The 22163-nt window shown below is 45.0% G+C and overlaps 1 protein-coding gene across 3 annotated transcripts in view; it reads left to right on the top strand.

Moving 5' to 3' along the window:
- Nucleotides 1-22163, top strand: part of LOC139553310 (A-kinase anchor protein 6-like) — a 189133-nt gene that overhangs the window by 54817 nt on the left and 112153 nt on the right. For all 3 annotated transcript variants that reach the window (XM_071365507.1, XM_071365506.1, XM_071365508.1), the window contains exons 5-7: nt 5069-5191; nt 14836-14932; nt 16690-16865. In XM_071365507.1, the coding sequence (XP_071221608.1) occupies nt 5069-5191; nt 14836-14932; nt 16690-16865 (396 nt within the window). The remainder of the gene's footprint in view (nt 1-5068; nt 5192-14835; nt 14933-16689; nt 16866-22163) is intronic.

Below are 22163 nucleotides of genomic sequence, written 5' to 3'. Positions count from 1 at the left end.
TTCCAGAAAATGATGTCATGGCTTTAGAAGCTTCTGATAGGCTAATTGACATCATTTGAGTCAATTGGAGGTGTACCTGTGGATGTATTTCAAGGACTACCTTCAAACTCAGTGCCTCTTTGCTTGACATCATGGGAAAATCAAAAGAAATCAGCCAAGATCTCAGAAACTGTATAATTGTAGACCTCCACAAGTCTGGTTCATCCTTGGGAGCAATTTCAAAACACCTGAAGGCACCACGTTCATCTATAAAAACAACAGTACGCAAGTATAAACACCATGGGACCATGCAGCCGTCATATTGCTCAGGAAGGAGATGCGTTCTGTCTCCGAGAGATGAACGTACTTTGGTGCGAGAAATGCAAATCAATCCTAGAACAACAGCAAAGGACCTTGTGAAGATGCTGGAAGAAACAGGTACAAAAGTATCTATATCCACAGTAAAATGAGTCCTATTCCGACATAACCTGAAAGATCGCTCAGCAAGGAAGAAGCCACTGCTCCAAAACTGCCATAAAAAAGCCAGACTACGGTTTGCAACTGCACATGGGGACAAAGATCGTGCTTTTTGGAGAAATGTCCTCTGGTCTGATGAAACAAAAATAGAACTGTTTGGCCATAATGACCATTGTTATGTTTGGAGGAAAAAGGGGGAGGCTTGCAAGCCGAAGAACACCATCTTAACCGTGAAGCACGGGGGTGGCAGCATCATGTTGTGGGGGTGCTTTGCTGCAGGAGGGACTGGTGCACTTCACAAAATAGATGGCATCATGAACATGGACAATTATGTGGATATATTGAAGCAACATCTCAAGACATCAGTCAGGAAGTTAAAGCTTGGTCGCAAATGGGTGTTCCAAATGGACAATGACCCCAAGCATACTTCCAAAGTTGTGGCAAAATGGCTTAAGGACAACAAAGTCAAGGTATTGGAGTGGCCATCACAAAGCCCTGACCTCAATCCTATAGAAAATCTGTGGGCAGAACTGAAAAAGTGTGTGCGAGCAAGGAGGCCTACAAACCTGACAAAGTTACACCAGCTCTGTCAGGAGGAATGGGCCAAAATTCACCCAACTTATTGTGGGAAGCTTGTGGAAGGCTACCCAAAACGTTAGACCCAAGTTTAACAATTTAAAGGCAATGCTAGCAAATACAAATTGAGTGTATGTAAACTTCTGACCCACCCGGGAATGTGATGAAATAAATAAAAGCTGAAATAAATCATTCTCTCTACTATTATTCTGACATTTCACATTCTTAAAATAAAGTGGTGATCCTAACTGACCTAAGACAGGGAATTTTTTACTAGGATTAAATGTCAGGAATTGTGAAAAACTGAGTTGACATGTATTTGGCTAAGGTGTATGTAAACGTCCGACTTCAACTGTATGTAAGAATGCTGTTTATTGACTACAGCTCAGCATTCAACACCATAGTACCCTCCAAGCTCATCATTAAGCTCGAGTCCCTGGGTCTGAACCCCGCCCTGTGCTGTGTATGAAAGGTCTATGTAAACTTCCGACTTCAACTGTATATAAAAAAATTGGGGATGCACAAAACAATTTAGGCAACAGAGATGTTTATCCAGGAGGGGATTGAATGTCTCTGCTGTAACCAAGAAGCTTGATCTTGACATCTAGCCACTTACCTAGCAAGTCAGCAAACCAAATGCATAGCAGGAGCCCTGAGATGGATATAATTTATTTGACACATCTTAGATTTGTTATAGTTATATTTAACTATATTTAACTAGTTATAAGCAGTGGCGTAGCACGCACCCCTGCAGCCCCTGAAAAATACTGTAGTTAATTCGAAATACCCGGTATACGGTATAAATGGTATATTGCCCAAGCCTAGTTGTGAGGCTGAAGCTCAGACTGAGACAGAGGCTGATGCTGAGAGAGAGAGACAGCCAGGCTGAGATTGGGGCTGTGAGGCTCGGAGAGAAGCTGAGGCTGTGAGGCTGAGTGAGAGACAGCTAGGCTGAGATTGGAGCTGTGAGGCTGGGAGAGAAGCTGAGGCTGTGAGGCTGAGTGAGAGACAGCTAGGCTGAGGTTGGGGCTGTGAGGCTGGGAGAGAAGCTGAGGCTGTGAGAGTGAGTGAGAGACAGCCAGGCTGAGGTTGGGGCTGTGAGGCTGGGAGAGAAGCTGAGCCTGTGAGGCTGAGAGAGGGGCAGCCAGGCTGGGGTTGGAGCTGTGAGGCTGGGGCTGGGGCTGAGGCTGGGAATTGAGAGAAAAGCTGAGGCTGTGAGAGAGGCAGCCATGCTGAGGTTGGGGCTGTGAGGCTGGGGCTGGGGCTGAGGCTGGGATTGAGAGAAAAGCTGAGGCTGTGAGGCTGAGAGAGAGGCAGCCATGCTGAGGTTGGGGCTGTGAGGCTGGGGCTGAGGCTGGGACTGAGAGAAAAGCTGAGGCTGTGAGGCTGAGAGAGAGGCAGCCAGGCTGAGGTTGGGGCTGTGAGGCTGGGGCTGAGGCTGGGACTGAGAGAAAAGCTGAGGCTGTGAGGCTGAGAGAGAGGCAGCCAGGCGCACCACCTGAGATGATACGTGTCACACAGGGAGGTGATTGATTACATTAGCATGCGGGCCTCTGGAGATGACTTCATCCTCATGGCAACAGACAGCTGGCAGCTGAAGGTTCTACTGGGAGCGTCTCAGGGGCCTAGTCAAGTGTGACGCTACTGACGAGCAGAGCCTTACTTCCCTCCATCCTTCCTCTCTCTCGGTCTCTCTCTTCCTCTCTTCTTTTTTTTATCTCTCTCCTTTCTCCGCCTGTCTCTCTCTCTTTCTCTCTCTCTCTGCCTCTCTCTCTCTTTCCCTTGGAGAAGTTCGGAGGGGATAGATGGGAAGAGAAGGGATGTTGTTCATTCATGTTATTCATATGCTTTTCCTCCTGCCTGCCTGCCTGGCGCATTACACTGGCCCACAAACCCATTCTGTGACACGCTAGGCCCTGCCGTTAATGCTGTTGTGACCAGAGGCTGTGTATTCATCTTGGTTGAAAGCTTTACTGGTGGAGAGGGAGGATGAAAAGGAAACGCACATAATGTCCCTGTCCTGGGGGATTGTGTTCTAGTCTCAGTGTCTGTTGATTTCCATTGACTGGGACAATTCTGCTGTAATGTACCTATCTCACTGGCTAATATGAGCAGCTTACTGCTAGCCTACTGCACGCAGACAGGACATTAATGCAATGCATTTTTTTAAATGAGAAAGAGAGAGGGAGAGAGATGCAAGCTGAGCCTGAGAGAAATATGCAAGAGAGAGAAATATGCAAGAGAGAGAGAGAGAGAGAGAGAGAGATGAGAGAGAGATTAGAGAGAGAGAGATACGAGATTGAGAGATGCGAGAGAGAGATGCAAGAGAGAGATGCAAGAGAGAGAGATGCAAGAGAGAGAGAGAGAGATGCAAGCGAAAGAGAAAGAGAGATGAGAGAGATATGAGAGAGATGCAAGAGAGAGATGCGAGAGGGAGAAATATGCATGAGAGAGAGAGAGATGCACGCGAAAGAGAGAGAGAGATGAGAGAGATATGAGAGAGATGCAAGAGAGAGAGAGAGATGCACGTGAAAGAGAGAGAGATGAGAGAGAGAGAGATGAGAGAGAGAGGGAGATATGAGAGAGAGAGAGAGAGAAATATGCAAGAGGGAGGGAGAAAGAGAGAAATATGCAACAGAGGGGGAGGGATAGCGTTTGTTAGTGACTGAGATACTGTAGGTCCTGGGCTATGATCAGTCCCCACTACACTAACATCACCATCTAGGCCCTGCTATTGGGATGACACTGATGCTACACCCTATGTACCAGCCTGCCAGGACCCAGCCTCATCCTGCCTCAGACCCCATCCTGCCTCAGACCCAGCCCCACCCTGCCTCAGACCCAGCCCCATCCTGCCTCAGACCCCATCCTGCCTCAGACCCAGCCCCATCCTGCCTCAGACCCAGCCATCCACAACCACATCAAAGCCTGTCTAAGAAGTCAGGTCCAAAAACGTCAATACTGGGGCTCTATCCGCATCTGAAGAGAGGTCATTTATATCAATAACTTTGATTTTCATCACTGTCAAATAATGAGCAGGAGGCCTGCCATGGAGAGTGAGAGAAATATAATCATATTGAATTCTGGGGTCATGAATGCAATTACTGAACACCACTCAATGAGTCAAGGTTTACTGCATCTATACACCGTACACCAGGGGCTGAAACACTGGATGTACAGATCTGAGGTAGTAATTACTGAAATACCACGCTAGTTACCGCCCGCGCCAGCGCCCGCCACAGTCCTTGTCTCTGTCCTTCTGCTCAGGGAGAGGAAAGGAATGCTAGGGAGGAAGGTGAAGAGAGACCGTTGTCAATCTGTGTTGGAATCAAGTTGCTTCCTTTCCTTGCCAGCGGATGGCAGTAGTCACACACCACACAGCAAGCCTCTCCTCCGTCCTCCCCTCTTTGACTAAGCACCTCTAACTGATCAAGGGCAATGTTACTGACGGGAAATCTCCCCCATCAACCCGTTGTTTGTGTGTATAAACTGATGTGTATACCCTCAACTATCAAATGTTCTCCTTTTGAAATCAAGTTTTGCCCTTGAATCAATTCACCCCAATGTTGGTAGTTTTAACTCAAGAGGTGAAATATCACTAAACAACAGGACTGGAGTCACTGCTGTAGATTGACTTTAGTGTCTGTGGATGTGGCATCACTGACAATCCTACCTCTCTCTCTCTGTCTCTCTGTCCCTTTCTCTCTCTCTCTGTCTCTCTGTGTCGCTCTCTCTCCCTCTGTCTCTCTGTGTCGCTCTCTCTCTGTGTGTCTCTTTCTCTCCCTTTCTCTCTCTCTCCCTCTGTCTCTCTGTGTCGCTCTCTCTCTGTGTCGCTCTCTCTCTGTGTCGCTCTCTCTCTCTCTGTCTCTCTCTCTCTCCCTTTCTCTCTCTCTCTCTCTCTCTCTCTCTCTCTCTCTCTCTCTCTCTCTCTCTCTCTCTCTCTCTCTCTCTCTCTCTCTCTCTCTCTCTCTCTCTCTCTCTCTCTCTCTCTCTCTCTCTCTCTCTCTCTCTCTCTCTCTCTCTCTCTCTCTCTTAGGGCTTTGTGAGCAAACTAGATGAGTTTATCTGCTGGCTGAGGGAAGCCCTGGAGACCACAGAGAACTGGACGCCACCCAAAGCTGAAATGGACAGCCTCAAGCTCTACCTGGAGACACACCTGGTGAGACACACACACACACACACACACACACACACACACAGACACTACCCAAAATATAGAGATCGAGACAAAATAGCATGCTCTCTCTGTCTATATCTCTCCCTCTTTGCCTCTCTCTCCCTCTCGTGCACACACATGCAAAAAGCAAACAGGCTTACAGAGATTAACATATAAACATGTATATACTCTGTTCTTCATGCGAACAACACGAACACCGAGTACACATGCATTTGTATTTTATCACTAACCTTGTACAAAACTGTGTGTGTGTGACTGTGTGTGTGCATGCATGTTTGCGTGTGTGTGTGTATGTGTGTGTACATACTGTATATCTCCACCAGCATCAGAGGTTTGTTGTGGAGCAGGGCAGCCACGTTTGTCATTTTGGGGCATGGGGAAAGAAGATATAGTTATGTTTTACTGGGATGAGCTTCAAATGTTAGTATCGATTGAGACGGCCCTACCAGACGCACTTGTTTTCCTCAGTCAACCTGTGCTCCAGGGCCGCTGAGGGGAGCTGCTCCCAATTGAATGTTTTTGGGGTTGGGCTCCAGCTGGCACTTGGCGTTGTGGTGGGGGTTGGGTGTTCAGGGGAATGAGTCTTGCTGAGCGCGGCGGCGAGCTGCCCTGCTTTCCGGTGCCCCTGGGAGCACGGTAACGAGAGGTCTGCGAGCCCAGGCCGAGCGGACTCCTCTTTATAAGGCATTGAGAGATGGCGCAAAATGAAACGGCTATTGATTGAGCTTGATGGCCGATCCAGCTCTTTGAATCACATTAACGAGGCCACTCTGCACCGGTGGCAAATGAACAGTCAGGACAAGAGGCCCCCCAGTTAGAGAGAGGGGGTGGGGGGTTGACACTAGCCAGGGGGTGTCACAACCCTTAACACATAGACAGTTACACAGGAAAATATATAGATACAACCCCATCTCTCTCTCTCTCTCTCTCTCTCTCTCTCTCTCTCTCTCTCTCTCTCTCTCTCTCTCTCTCTCTCTCTCTCTCTCTCTCTCTCTCTCTCTCTCTCTCTCTCTCTCTCTCTCTCTCTCTCTCTCTCTCTCTCTCTCTCTCTCAGGAACCACTTGTATGTAACATTTCAATGTCATCACATTTAGCTATACGATACTCTACTCTAAAATATGCTAATGTAAATACATTTTAAAAATCTGATCAAATAGAATTGGAAATAAAATGCCAAGCCACTTTTTTAGCTGATGTTGTTATTATGTTAGTAGCCAGGTATCTTCCTCTCCGGCTCCGAGTGAGCCGATTCATTTCCACATGTCTTCTAACTTAGCCTTCCCAACTCCCACCTCCCCTCCAACCTCTGAGCCTCGGTAACACCATCCTCCACTACACCTCCGCAGGCTTTAATTCCATCCCAACCTGTGTGTGTGTCTGTATGTGTGTGTGTGTGTGAGCCCTGCCCCTCCACATCTCCAGACGCGTCCAGACATGGCGGCGTTCTTCAACTCTCCCTCTGTCTCGGTGAGATGACGGCTCTGCCCTGTCTGTGTGTCTGTCTGTGTGAGGTGATGTGGGGATTACAGTCCTCTCGCCTCAGCCTAAACCATAGAGGAGCGAGGCGAGCAGAGTAGCGAGCAGAGGAGCGAGGCGATGGGAGCGAGGGGCTCGAGTTCCAGCGGCTTCATACTGTAGCACATCTAGAGGTGTCAAATCAGCAATAACCCACCTGCCCCCAGCTAAATCCACCCAGAGCCCCCCAGTCTCTGCTGCTAAACTCTCTGGTTGCATCCCAAAGGGTACCCTATTCCCTATATAGTGGGCTCTGGTCAAAACTAGTACACAAATATGTTGGGAATAGGGTGCGGTTTGGGCCACATGCTCTTTGCTGCTGCACTGCAGTCTGCCTGCTCCACTGGACACATCATGGAATATATATCAGATCATATCATACAGCAAACACGGATACTGTCTGTATCACAGTATAAATAGAAACCCTATGATATTTTCTTCGTTTATATGGTATAAACATTTCATCATTAATTATTAAACGGTTGGTACCAATTTTGAACAAGTACAGTAATAAAGGGAATTTCAAATAACTATTTATCAACTGTTTATGAACTATTTGTCAACAATTTATCAACAATGTCAGTTTCAAGATGTGGCATGCGTAAAGCATAAACTGTTACCTTTTCTCATAAAAGATTAGACGGCCGGTCATCATCGACAACTGTCAATGTTTTATTATAAACACTGTAGACATACATTATCTAGACAGCATGGTAGAGAGCTATACCCTATATCACAGTGTGATGGATAGCTTAGTGTTCTATTCTATGCCCTTCTACATTTTCACTTAAAAACATACGGTTGAATCTCGGATTAAAAACGATATTATAATTTGTAATACTTTCTAATCTGTTGTGAAATACTTCAATGTGACTTCCTTCCACCAGTGGTAGATATCTAGTTATAATGTATTAGTGTTGACTTGTTCTAAGCTATCACAGAGCCGAGAGGCTATCAATCCCCTGTCCATCTGGGGGATCATAAATCCACCAGCCAGGAGATGTTACCTTGTCATCTCTGACGAATACCTTCAGGTGACCATCTGTCACAGGCCCATATCCCCTCATCGCTGGTGGCATCAAGTTTACTGGATTTTCTCTGTCTCATTTAAAGATTGCAGCGTAGTACTTGAATCAGAGTATTATACATGGTACGGTAATTCACTCCCGCTATATCTAGGTAGGTATGTTTTTGTAAATTATGTCCAAAAAAGAATGGAAGAATCCACTTTGACATGAATACACTGTAAAAAAAAAAAGAAACCGTCAAAAACACCCACAAATGTAGTTCTTTCAACTGATTATTATTAAGTAACTGGTTCCACAGCCATGTTTTTTGTTTAATCAACTTTTAGGTCCAAGTGTTACCTGAACTAAAAACTCTTGGCCCAAACTTAGCTCTAACTTGAGAACTTGGTCAAAAATGCAGTCAATTTAAAATGATGTGTTTGCTCAGCTTATCTCATGTGTTCATTCAATTATAAATGAACAATTGGGCATCTTAACTAAAAAAGTCTGTGCAACTGGTTACACACGCACACACTCAAACTGTGCTTTTAACATACAATGTTTTCAGCCTACATATTTGACACACGTTGACATACATGACTCAATTGTGCATGTTCATTTATACAGTAATTATTATCAACATGTCATCACCTGGGATTTGAACTCGCAACCTCTTGGTTCATGGCATTCCTATCTTCCTGCTACGACACCATGTCTGTGTCAATTCATCTGTTCATCTGTTCATCTGACTCTTCTCTCATCACTGAAGATTGGAATGCTTTTAACCAAGAGGTTTTGAGTTCAAATCCCAGGTGATGACATGTTGAATATGAATTACCGTATACATGAACATGCACAATGTAATCATGAATGTCAATGTATGTCAAATATGTAATTTGAAAACATTACACACCGTGTGTGTAACTAGTTCCACTGCCTTTGTTTAGGTAAAATGCCCAAATAATAATTTTATAGTTGAATGAACATATGAGACTATTTGAGCAAATGCATCATTTTAAGTTGACAGATTGTTTTGCATACGTTTTGTCATGTTGGAGCTACGTTTGGGCCAACTCAAAATGTTAAGTTCAGGTAACACTTTGACCGAAAGGTTAATAAACAAAAAAAAGACTGCGGAACCAGTTCCTTAGTAATATAACCAGGGGCACACTCCAACACTCAGACATCATTTACAAATGAAGCATGTGTTTAGTGAGTCCACCAGATCAGAGGCAGTAGGGACATCCAGGGATGTTCTCTTGATAAGTGCGTGAATTTGATTATTTTCCTGTCCTGCTAAGCATTCAAAATGTAACGAGTACTTTTGTGTGTCAGAGAAAATGTGTAGAGTAAAAAGTATATAATTTTGTCAAAAATATAAATAGTAATGTACAGATACCCCTCAAAAACGATTTAAGTAGTACATTAAAGTATTTTCACTTAAGTACTTTACACCACTGCATGGAGTAACAAGTCACATAAGTTGCATGGACTCACTCTGTGTGCAAAAATAGTGTTTAACATGATTCTTGAATGATTAGGTCATCTCTGTACCCCACACATACAATTATCTGCAAGGTCCCTCAGTTGAGCAGTGAATTTCAAACACAGATTCAACCACAAAGACCAGGGAGGTTTTCCAATGCCTCGCAAAGTAGGGCACATATTGGTAGATGGGTAAACATTTAAAAAGCAGACACTGAATATCCCTTTGAGCATGGTGGTTATTAATTACCCTTTGGATGGTGTATCAATACATCCAGTATTGCCGGAGAGGAAGGAAACTGATAAGGGATTTCACCATGAGGCCAACAGTTACAGAGTTTAATGGCTATGATAGGAAAAAACTGAGGATGGATCAACAACATTGTAGTTACTCCACAATACTATCCTAATTGACAGAGTGAAAAGAAGGAAGCCTGTACAGAATACAAATATTACAAAACATGCGTCATGTTTGCAATATGGCGTTAAAGTAAAACTGCACAAAATGTAGCAAAGAAATTAACTTAATGTCCTGAATACAAAGCGTTATGTTTGGGGCAAATCCAATATAAAACATTACTGAGTACGACTCTTCATATTTTCAAGTATGGTGGTGGCTGCACCATGTTATGGGTATGCTTGCCACCGGCAAGGACTACAGTAGGGAGTTTTTTGGGATAAAAATAAACGGAATAGAACTAAGTACAGGCAAAATCCTAGAGGAAAACCTGGTTCAGACACTGGGAGATAAATTCATCTTTCAGCAGGATAGTAATCTAAAACACAAGGTCAAATCTACACTGGAGTTGCTTACCAAGACAACAGTGAATGTTGGCCTGGTTACAGTTTTGACTTAAATCTATGACAAGACCTGAAAATGGTTGACTAGCAATGATTAACAACCAACTTGACAGAGCTTGAAGATTAAATAAAAAAATAATGTGCAAATATTGTTCAATCCAGCTGTGCAAAGCTCTTAGATATTTACCCAGACAGATTATCATCTGTAATCGATGCCAAAGGTGATTGTAACGTGTTGACTCAGGGGTGTGAATACTTATGTAATGAGATATTTATCTATTTCATTTTCAATACATTTCAAAAATGTCTAAAAGCATGTTTTCACTTTTTCATTATGGGGTATTGTGTGTAGATAGGTAAAAAAATATATACATTTAATTTATTTTGAATTCAGGCTGTAATAAAACAACATGTGCAATACGTCAAGGGTTATGTATGCTTTCTGAAGGCACTATAGGGAATAGGGTGCCATTGCTGACGGGGCCTTGCTGTGAATGTGAACAACTCCATCTTGGCTGTTTTGCTGTCCCTGGATCAGCGTTAGAGCGAGTCAACGAGGGCATCTTTTAGTTAGTGCGGTGTCCCATTCCCCTTCATCCATCTCGCCCAGCGGAGTAGAGCTGGGCCGCATTCTTTGCTCCTCTCCCTGCTTCCTCGGCGGCAGGCCGTCAGATACAGTTAGCCAGGGCTGTGTTGGCTCGGCACACCTTCAGCATGCTGGTCAGATCACACCAGGCCCTAATCGCCAGCAACAGGCCGGCCCAAGATCTGAGGAGATGAGAATCTAAGGCGAAGATGGCTCCAGGCGCCTCGCTGCATCACTCCCCTGGGACCCCTCTGCCCCCCCTCTTGATTCACCCCCCTCTGTACGCACATCCTCGACCCTCTCCAACCCCCACCTCCCTCCACCCCCTAACCACCCATCACATCTTCAAAAGCACAGCCCCACCTCCCTCCAGGTCCCAGTATAATGTTCTCTCCCTCTCTTTCACTCTCCATCTCTCTCTCTCTCTCTCTCTCTCACTCCCCATATCTCTCTCTCTCCACTTTGATTACTCTTAGCACCACGAGAGCACTCGGCTCTGCACCGGCTCCTTGGGTATTATCAAAACCAATCAACATGAAAGTTTTCCTAGCAGCACCCACGGAGAGATGGGATGGAGGGGGAAGAGTATTGGGGGAAAGAGAGACGGGAGAGAGAAAGAGGAGTGTTTGGGGTATTTTTAAAGAGAATAACAATAGCGGAATTGAGACATCACAGTAATAAGGGCGCTTGGGGGAATATTGAACAAGTTGGAGTTAGGGGATGGGTGGATGATAGATCCCTTTAAGCAGGGTCGGCCCGCTCATTAGGCAGGATTAGGATGGCCGCCTATGGCGGCAGATTGACGAGGGCGGCATTTTGAACTAAACTGACTAAGATGTACCTCCAACAACATAAAAATGCACATAATTCTGCCCAAAAACAATGACAATTTCTCTCAACCAGTGGCCTATGTGATTTTTAGGTGAGCGCTGATGCTGCCCTATGATAAGCAGCTCCCACTTTGTCAAAGGCAGGGACGCAAAATATGTATCTTGTCCATTCCGAGCGCGCGTCTGCAGGGTGCTGTGGAAGAGATGCATCGCTGCAGTGCTCCACCAACATTCCGTCCAAAAAATGATCTGACATAAATCATGTATCAGATATAGCATAAGAGCATGTGGCCTTTTCTGTAGCCTACAGGCTGGAGATAAAATGTATGACAATGTAGTGAGACAGAAACTTTTTACATTGTGCAGGTTTCTACGATCAAATAGCCTACCCTAAATGGCGCCCGATCAAATAAAATATAGGAAAATGTGCTGACATGTTAACAAACAACATATTCTAAAAACAGGACAGGTCAAAGTGAAATTGACAGTATGGAATGGACAATCAGGCTACTCACAACTGCTGTCCAAGAGTTTCATCCTGTGGGCTAAATTGTCATGATCAGTGGTTTCAAGTTTGTATCACTCATGTTTTACGAGCTGATCATAGCAAAAAATAAAATACTTCTACATTTTCCCGCTGTGTAAACTCATTGCAAATAAGCTGAGGATAACTCAACTGATAAAGTTGGGTAGCTGATATTTAGAGCTTAAATTGATTAGTCACAGGAATCAGGACGAATATAGCCAATACAAACAGTGGGCCTACAACATGGATGGGCATTCATAAAATTCCATTGCAGGCCAAGATGGTAGGCTACACTCCATTAAGCATGTATTGACGCCAACATCTTTTTTTGGTTCTGTCTGGATCGGCCATCTTTCTTTTGGTGTTTTACAAACAGTAGGCCTACCATATTCCTAAAATAACATTTCAGGCGACCATGTAGGCCAGGGGTGGGCAACTCCAGTCCTCTGGGGCCTGATTGGTGTCACACTTTGGCCCCAGCCCCAGCTAACACATCTGATAGTAATAATCAACTAATCATGATCTTCAGTTTAGGATGCAATTAGTTTCATCCGCTGTGTTGATTAGGGACGGCCCCCGAGGACTGGAGTTGCCCATCCCTGCTGTAGGCTATAAGCACGGACCGACTTTTTTTGTGCAGTCCGGACTGGCCTTGTTTTCCACGTCCATGGACGTTGTTTTTTGGTCCGGTCGAGACGAAATCTGAACCAATTATAGATGTCTATGTTTGGGTCAAGTTTTGTCCAGTCTGGACCAGCCTTGATTTGGCCCAAACGTAGACGTCTATAAATTACATATTTTCAACTTTCCTTCAGAACCGAAAATGAACTTGATTTCAACGTCCAGAAAATATGTGTCACGACTTCCGCCGAAGTTAGCTCCCCTGCCTGTTCGGGCGGTGCTCGGCGGTCGTCGTCACCGTCCTACTAGCCGCCACCGATCCCTTTTTCGTTTATCTGTTTGTTTTGTCTTATTAGTTTCACCTGTGTTTCTGTTGTTTTCGGTTAATGAGCTTCCCTATATTTAGTAGGTAGACCCGCCCTTGTTTTGTGCGGGATTGTCTTTATTTTGTTACGTTTGTGCATTGTAGGCTGAGGTGTATTTTCTTTCTTTCACTTGACACCCTGTGGTTTTTGGGTTGTCACGTTATATGCCCTGTATTTTGTTGGGCTTATATTTTGTGTGTGCCTTATTAAAGAGCACTATACCCCCAGTGGAACTCTCTCTGCGCCTGATTCCTGCACCCACCTAGTCCCGCGTGACAATATGTATTTTCATCGTCTGGAAAATACATATTTTCAACTTTCATTCAGAACCGAAAATTTACCTGATTTCAAAGTCTGAAAAAAAAAGAAAAATTCACCTTTCATTTAGAATATAAATGGAATACCTTCAACGTCTGGAAAATACGTATTTTAGATGTCTTTTCAACGTTATTTTTCTAACTGGGACTATTCTTGTAGGAACTGCATTTTTTTTGTCTCGCCGAGGGCAGCAGAATGTCCAGGACCGGCCCTGCCTTTAAGGGATGGAGGAGTGATCTGTTGGAAGAGGGGGATTCTAGAGCAACTTTGATGGGGTGTGGGCCACAAAAAATCTGAACTCATCATGAGGGGCCGCATTACCTCGTGGGTCTGCGTACTCACATCCATACCCCCCACCTTGCGAGCAAAACATTTCTCCCCCCATGACAGCGAAGAGAAAATATTTACGTTTTAAAGTTAATTTCCTGCAATTCTGAACAGTTTGCCATGGGGCATAGAGAAGATGTTGCCGTTTTAAAGCAAGTTTGTTGCAATTCTACAAATTTTGCCATGGGACGAAGAGAAGATTTATTTTACTGCAAATTTCCTGCAATTCTACACATTTTACCATAGGGTGGAAGCAAATGTTTGCAGTTTTTAACATGATAACTGATGGTCAATTGGCCCCACCCCAGTTGGTAACTCGACCATGATTACTACATGTTTAGATAGCTGGCCGCTAGACTAACTTACCAATCTAAAAATGTTTTGCTGACATGGGCTAATTGAACGACTGCTGATGCACAACCACATTTTGAAATTGTATCTTGTATATTCTATTATTCTAACTCTCAACAGTAAGTTGAGACCCCAACTGAGTTCCTAAAAAATAAAAATAAATTGGTCCATGGGCTTAAAAAAGGGGAACCACCAGTTGCCCATTGCTGTTCTTGAGGGAGAGGGGACTGTGTATTTTATTGAGAGAAGTGTAGCAGTGGGACTGTGGGGTTCTAGGGTTGTATTTTTTTTAAAGAGAATGTGAATCATCTCTTAAAACAAAACAAAAACTCAGTTGCCTATGTTGGATTTAGTTTTTTTCAATATGTTGGATTGTTTTTTACAAATACTAATATTTTCTGTCCCAATATTTCATGGACTTGTGGGATTGTACCAGGGGTGTTAAATATGAGTTTATACACTTGTGTGCTTTGTGTATTAGTGTGTGAATTAGTATTAGTATCATTTTCATGTTTCTTTTTTTGTTCTGATGTTCAAAAACACATTGCATGTGTTTATGCTTGAGTGTGTGTGGTATCTTGTTTATTATAGAGAGAAATGAACATGTAACATCTAGTAAGTTGACTGTTGTGAGGTGTCATCATGTGTGTCATATTGCGTCTGGTTGTACAGAGCTTTAAGCTGACCGTGGACAGTCACTGTTCCCTGAAAGACTGTGTACTAATACGTTGTGTCTGGTTGTACAGAGCTTCAAGCTGAAAATGGACAGTCACTGTTCCCTGAAAGACTGTGTACTAATACGTTGTGTCTGGTTCTACAGAGCTTCAAGCTGAACGTGGACAGTCACTGTTCCCTGAAAGACTGTGTACTAATACGTTGTGTCTGGTTCTACAGAGCTTCAAGCTGAACGTGGACAGTCACTGTTCCCTGAAAGACTGTGTACTGGAAGAAGGCAGGCAGCTGCTGGAAGTCATCATCTCCCACAAATCAGGTACGGCTCTCACTGCTCTCAACCCTCACATTTATTATTAATGTTTATATTAACATACTGACCTTCAGAATGTATAAATCTTAAAGTAACCGCTTCTCAAGCAAGGGGAAGGGGGAAAGAAACAGCCTTTTTCAACATACATTACCAATGGCATTCTATCTGCAGTGGATTGAGCGAGTGAGTGAGTGAGTCCGGGCAGGCTGGGAGAGATTGGTGCTTGTGACTGGGTCGAGAAATGATAGAGAGGAGAGGTGGAGAGTGAAAGGGGTGGAGAGGGAGAGAAATGAAAGTGAGTAGAGAGAGTGAGGTGCCATGTACTGTATACGAAGAGAGGGAGTAAGAGAGAGAAAAAGAGAGGGAGGAGGCGCTGTGTATATGAAGAGAGGTGGAATTAGGAACAGCAGGACTTGAGTCAGAGGCCATCATCCAGACGTTCTCTCCTCTCTGCTGGGCCGATTACTCACCTAAAGCATCCAGCCAGCCAGCCAGCCAAGCGCTCAGCAAATGTACAAATCCGCTAAGCTGACCTCCCTGTTGGCGAGTTGTCTCCTCGCTGGCTCTTAAGCTGCCCACCATTAAAAATGCAGATGGCCTCCAGGATCCTGGAGCTGTTTGAAAAGCTCTGACAGGAGAGAGGAGAAGAGAGGAGAGGTGAGAAGAGCCCTACTGTGATTCACTAGAATCAGCTCTCTCTCTCTCTCTCTCTCTCTCTCTCTCTCTCTCTCTCTCTCTCTCTCTCTCTCTCTCTCTCTCTCTCTCTCTCTCTCTCTCTCTCTCTCTCTCTCTTTCTTTCTACCTCCCTTCTTTCATCCACATCTCATCTGCATTGGTTCCTAGTACCTTCACTCGCTTACTATTGGACGCCACAATTCTTAGCAAATCTCTCCCCCTACTTCCCCGCACTGCAGACACTAATACCGGTTTCCTAGCAACTCTGCAGATCAGTCATGATAATTCCACAGGTATGAGCAGTGTGTGACATTGTTGAGCAGCCAGTCACTCAATAGATACTACAGTCAGTGTGTTTGTGCGTGTACATGCATATGTGCGTGCCTTTGTGCGTGCGTGTGGATTACAGGGTCACATTCTGCCCTCGCTCGTTCATCTTGATTTGCACTTTTTAATTACTTTGAACAAACAGGATTTGTGTGAATCATGGCTGCTGGTAGAAAGACAGGGCTGGAGTAACATACTGATGGCTCTGCAGGTGTGGGAAGGGATTAACTATAAACCAGCGATTCATCACATGCAGTACACATACTGGTGTGTACATATACATTAGTGAACATAGTACAGGGCAGATCACGTAGGTATCTGTGTTCAGCATAGAGAGAGCAAGGTGGACCACTGAAGAATTCATGGTAATATCAAATGAAGAGCCTTCCTACATCACTCGGGCTATGGAAACCCGTTCTAAAGACCGATGAAGAAGGTATACAATTATTATGATAATGGGTCAAATAGTTGATCATAATAAAATGCTAAATATCAGTACCTACAGAGACATGAATGAAGGGTTTTAAGAGGGTTGGTTGGATAATCCAAAGACTGGATGTTGGCCATTCCTCTCATTTATCAAATCTCTCTTTTTCTCTCCTCTCTCTCTCTCTTTCTTTCCCCCGCCCTGCCTCGCTCTCTCGTTCTTTCTTTATCTTTCTCTCTCTCTCTTTTGGTCTCCTACATTCTTCCCTCCCTTTCTATCTTTAATATATCTTCTCTCCCTCCCCCCCCCCTCTCTCTCTTTATTATCTGTCCAGGCCTGAGGGACATGCTCCAGATGACCGTACACCAGTGGCAGGAGCTCCAGAGGCAGATCCGCCGCCAGCACAGCTGGATGCTGCGCACTCTGGATGCCATCAAAGCCCACATCCTGGCCACTGAGGCTGAGGCCTCTCAGAAGGCAGAGACCACGGGTCCACTAGCCAGCCCCAAGGTAAACTGGCTGCATGCAGTCTCCATTTCCCTCCTCATATCCCCCATTTCCCACCTCCCAACCGCCACCACCTGCCTGCCCAGCCCGCGTGCCTGTCCGCTTGCCACTGACTGAAGTCCACCCGCTCTCCCTCTCGTCTCCTCTTCCTCTAGCCCACGGCTATCCAGTGCTCACTCAGCAAAATAAACAAACAGAAGGGGGAGATGGGAAGGGTTGCTGCTATTAGCATAAGAAACAGCTAAAGCTTCCCAGTTAGAAGTTACTGGGCATGGGAAGGAGGGAGGGACACGTAGTTGTGCATGATGTGAATATGAAATATTTCATAAATGAACTCTAAAGCAATGGTGGTGGTAGCATGAATAATTTGACAAGACAAAATGCAACAAACGCACACACACGCACGGGGGCAACAGACACAACATTCACACACAATTATTTGTAGCTCAAAATGTGTGAAACCCAATTTATGTTCCTTGCATTTAATGTGTAATTACCGGCGTAGTCATTCTAGGTTACGATTGCTCATTGTTTAATTGCCAATTGTGATTTGGTAATTACGCTCAGATCTGATTTTGGTGGAAGGAGGCATCCTTTCCACTTACCCAGAGAGGCCCAGGCAGAGAGAGAGAGAGAGAGAAATGTGTTTGTGCATCAGAAGGATATGAGCAGCCATGTCAGAGCACCAGCACAGCTTGGCTGGATTTCCCAGGGGGCCGTGCGACGTGAAGGTGCAATCTTCACAGCATCGCTCCTCGCTCTTCCTTCTTCTGACCATAATCTCTTGTTCTTCATCTGAACCAAATGAGAAACACAATCCCTTTTTTCCTCCCATGCATAGCATAGCCAGCTGGCTATCTGTACAGTGTCTCCTTTTCTTCCCCTCCCCCCCCCCCTCCTCTCCTCTCTCCTCTCCTCCTCTCCTCCCTCCTCTCCGCCTCTCCTCTCCTCTCTCCTCCTCTCCTCCTCCTCTCCTCTCTCCTCCTCTCCTCTCTCCTCCTCTCCTCTCTCCTCTCCTCTCCCCTCCTCTCCTCTCCAGGTATTTTACTTTAGTAGTGGGCACGTGCATCCCTATTTCCTCTTCGTAGGCGACGACATAAATAATCCTGCTGCTTTTAAATTGTTTTGTTGCAATTAGAAATCACCACAATCAGTGTGATCAGTCAGCTCTGACATCCATTAGCCGCTTGGTTACAGCAAATTAACACAGAGACGAGCCAGTGATTCATTATCCCATAGCTGTTAATGACGATCAGATGCATTGCCTAATTAGAGCGCGGCCATTGTGGTGGGGGGAAGGTCAGGGAAGGAGCCACAAATCTCCTCTCAGCACTGTGTGTTTAGACCCGTCCTGACTCTTTGACGAGGGGGCATGGGGTCGGGTAAATACCATAGGAGGATGTTGACGGGAGCAGGATGAGAGGTGTCATCTTCTGGATGGAGGGATGGATGGATGACGGGGTGACGTCATCCGCATGGTGGGATGATAAGTCACAGGTTTCGTCCAACAGGTCGTGTTTGTTGTTCATCCATCAGTCATTATCAACGTAGGAGGTTCGCCTGAAGTTCTTTAATGCTCTTTTAATGCGTGTGCTGCGGAGATGTTAGCTTGTTATAATGGTGGCTTTGTATACTTCATATAGCCCATGTACTTAAGCTTTATACGTTGGGAATTTATTGTGAAATCAAACATCAACCTAGTTATAATGGAGAACATAGGAAAATGGCTTCCTTCTACGACGACGATGTTTCTTTCCAGTGTCCCATTAATTCCTAATGTTCCTAAAAACAACAGGTGCTCTTTGAGGTCATTAATTCGAGCCTGTGTAAAAATGCCACATAGTAGAGCAATGCGACATGTCACTGGGGTAATAACGTGTGAGATGAAGACACTAACGTTGCCCCCACCACGCATTAAGGTGTGTATAAAGCAAGGTGCGTCTCTCCTGGCTGCCATAACGGTTTGTTGTTATTGCGGAGACCATATGCTCCTCTCTGCCGTCTCCCTCGTTGATGTTCCCGAGTCTGAATCATTTTCCATGGGACCATAAAGTTTTTAACATGGCTGGATGCTGGTCAAATGGTAATCCTGAGGGAACCCTGTCTTGTTTAGTTATTCTCCTCTAATTAAATTGTTGGGGAAGATCACAGAGCGGAGAGAAGAGAGGAGAGAGAGAGGAGAGAGAGAGGAGAGAGAGAGGAGAGCGAGAGGAGAGCGAGAGGAGAGCGATAGGAGAGAGGGAGGAGAGAGAGGAGAGCGAGAGCGAGAGGAGAGAGGAAGGAGAGAGAGAGGAGAGAGAGAGGGAGGAGAGAGAGAGGAGAGAGCATGTAATGATAAACAGCTCGGAGCTTCAACACTTCAACGCTTCAGTCTCAATAACAAGCTGCTGCTTCTCAAAATCCCCTGGCAAATAATGATACTCCAGAGCTGCATCCCAAATGGCTCCCTATTCCCTATATAGTGCACTACATTTGACCAGGGCCATAGAGTTTTGGTCAAAAGTAGAGCACTATATAAGGATTAGCGTGCCATTTGGGATGAACACCAGACTGTTGGTGTTCATGGTGACGAAGAAGGTAGCATTTGTATTTCATACAGTACAAGGCAAAGCTAAGTATGCTTTACACAGAGTTATGGAAGGACATAGTATCTGTACGTGATTCATGGAAATGTCACAGAATATCAGTTAAGAGGGGAGAGATTACTCTTACAAGATAACTTTTGTGTGTGTTCAGATTGTCCCTGTGATTTTAACATGGATTGAATATTATTGTGGAATAGTAAAGCTGTGTTCTGAGTCAACTAGGCCATATTGCAAATGGTACCCTATTCCCTATGGGCCCTGGCCAAAAGTAGTGCACTATATAGGGAATAGGGAGCCATTTGGGATGCTGCTCTACTCTCTGGTGGCGGTGGTGTGTGATGCGTTTCTCCCTGAGCCTTGGTGGTTTGGACCTGAAGAACAGTGCAATATACAAGAGCTTAGCAGGATACTGTCAGAGGATACTGTCTGTCACATTACAGGAATTGCTGTAGGCTCTGTCTCCATGCCTTTGACTCACTCTCTCTCACAGAACGGGAAGGTGTTGACCACACAAACAAACAAACATGCATGGACTCGGATGCGTATACACACACAGGAAGTGTGTCCAATGTTCAATGTTCAATGTCTGCCGTGATTCTCCTTTCGCCTCCTCTTCATGCACCAATGGGCACACTATTCACGGCATGGCACAGCCATAGTTTAGCACAGCCTCAGCAGAGCACAGCCACAGCATAGCCCAGCACATCCACAGCCCCATCATCAACTCTTCCTCCATTTGCGGTTATCATTCCTCCTCAGGTGGAGAAGCTGGTGGATTCTTGTGGATTCTCTCTCTCTGAGACAAAAGATGATGCAATTTGAACATTTTCAACAAGGAGGAAATTTGTGAAAGTGCAGCAGAATTGTCAGCTAACATCATTGACATCCATGGAAAAAGTGGTGGTGTGTGTTATTTGTCCAAAATAGCCTACTGTAGATCTTGTCTGTCAGTCAGTCAGTCAGTCAGTTTGTCCATCCGCCTGTCAGTCAATCTGTGCCCAGAGTTGGAACGTACCATATCTCCCTGGAGGCAGGGGTGGTTGGACCCTTCTTCCTCTCAGTAACCCCATCACTCTCCCATTGATCCCTTCAGATTAGACCATGTTCGTTTGGTCACAGGGGACATAAATCCAGTTAACCAGCTTGACGAAACAGCCCCCAGTCAGTGACCAAACGACACCCGGCACTCTGGTGATATTTGGGCGATGTTGCCATTACCATGCCTCACATTACAGCAAAGTTTATCAGAGTAGGTGTTGTGTCCCCCTACCTACTGCTGCCTCCGTCGCCCCAAGTGATACAATATCTAGCTCCTCAGAGTGGGATTATTCAGGTCATCTGAGCCCTGCCAGGTGTCAGTGGCATATACTTATGCTGGCCTGCCTGTGTGTCTATGTATGTATGTATGTAAAATCAGTGGGGCCTTATCTGCCGCTGCTCCCAGACAGCTTGTCTGCCCCGAGGCCCCAATTTCAACCAGCCAGCCTGGCTGACTGCAGCGCAGCGGGGGAGGGACGTGGGGGGGGGGGGGCATGAGGATGAGAGGTGGCAGGGGGAGGGTGGTGGGAGGGAGAATAACAGGAGGGGAGGAGGGCCCACCGTTGTCATCATCATCCCCCATTCTGCTCACTGGGCATATGTTAAGGGCCATGCCACACCAGTGATATGCCACACCACCATGCTGCATATGGAGTGGGTCTTAGGTATATCAAGGTACAGCACGCTTATAACTGACCCCAGGTTATTACTGCCTGGTGAAAATGTAATTAAAGGAAGTGGAGTGGCACTTTAAAGCAGGACAGGGCCATTTCCGGGGAGACTTTTTAGTCTGGGCGGACTGCTGCCTGGCTCCCATCAACCCCTTCTTCATCAGCCGGGAATTATGGGTAGATGTTCAGAGTTCACCCGGCTTTATGACTTAGTTTGTGTTGGATGGTGAGGCAGTAACTTTTCTATTAGGTATGACTATTTTGACTTTGTAGAATAGTTTATAGTGCGTTGGTGAGTTTTGCCAAGCCTTTTATTGTGGAGATAAGGTATTTTGAATATGATAATCAATGTTTTGTGAAATAAATCTAAATATGCATTCTGAAACAAGTGTCAGGAAACTGCTGTTTCATGCCCCTTATAGTTGAGAATTCACATGCTCTCTTTTGACTGGTTTAAACCAGCAACTGTATTTCTACATTGAGTATGGATTGCTTTGGTTATTAACAATCTATAATAATGTATCAAATTATTAGACTCCTCTCTTGACACGTGCAGTGCCTTCAGAAAGTATTCATACCCCTTGACTTGTTCCACATTGTGTTACAGCCTGAATTCAAAATGGATTAAATATGTTTTGTTTTACCCATCTACACACAATATCCCATAATGACAAAGTGAAAACATGTTTTTAGAAATCTTTAGAAATTTATTGCAAATTAAATACAGAAATATCTTGTTTACGTAAGTATTCACAACCCTGAGTCAATACTTTGTAGAAGCACCTTTGGCAGAGATTACAGCTGTGAGTCTCGCTGGGTAAGTCTCTAAGAGCTTCCCACACCTGGATTGTGCAACGTTTGCCCATTATTCTTTTCAAAATTCTTCAAGCTCTTTCAAATTGGTTGTTGATCATTGCTAGTCAACCATTTTCATGTCTTGCTATAGATTTTCAAGTAACGTTAAGTCAAAACTGTAACTCGGACAATCAGGAACATTCACTGTCTTC

The sequence above is a fragment of the Salvelinus alpinus genome, chromosome 25 (assembly GCF_045679555.1).
Source record: "Salvelinus alpinus chromosome 25, SLU_Salpinus.1, whole genome shotgun sequence".
Taxonomy (NCBI): Eukaryota; Metazoa; Chordata; class Actinopteri; order Salmoniformes; family Salmonidae; genus Salvelinus; species Salvelinus alpinus.
This window is presented reverse-complemented; position numbering and strand designations above follow the sequence as displayed.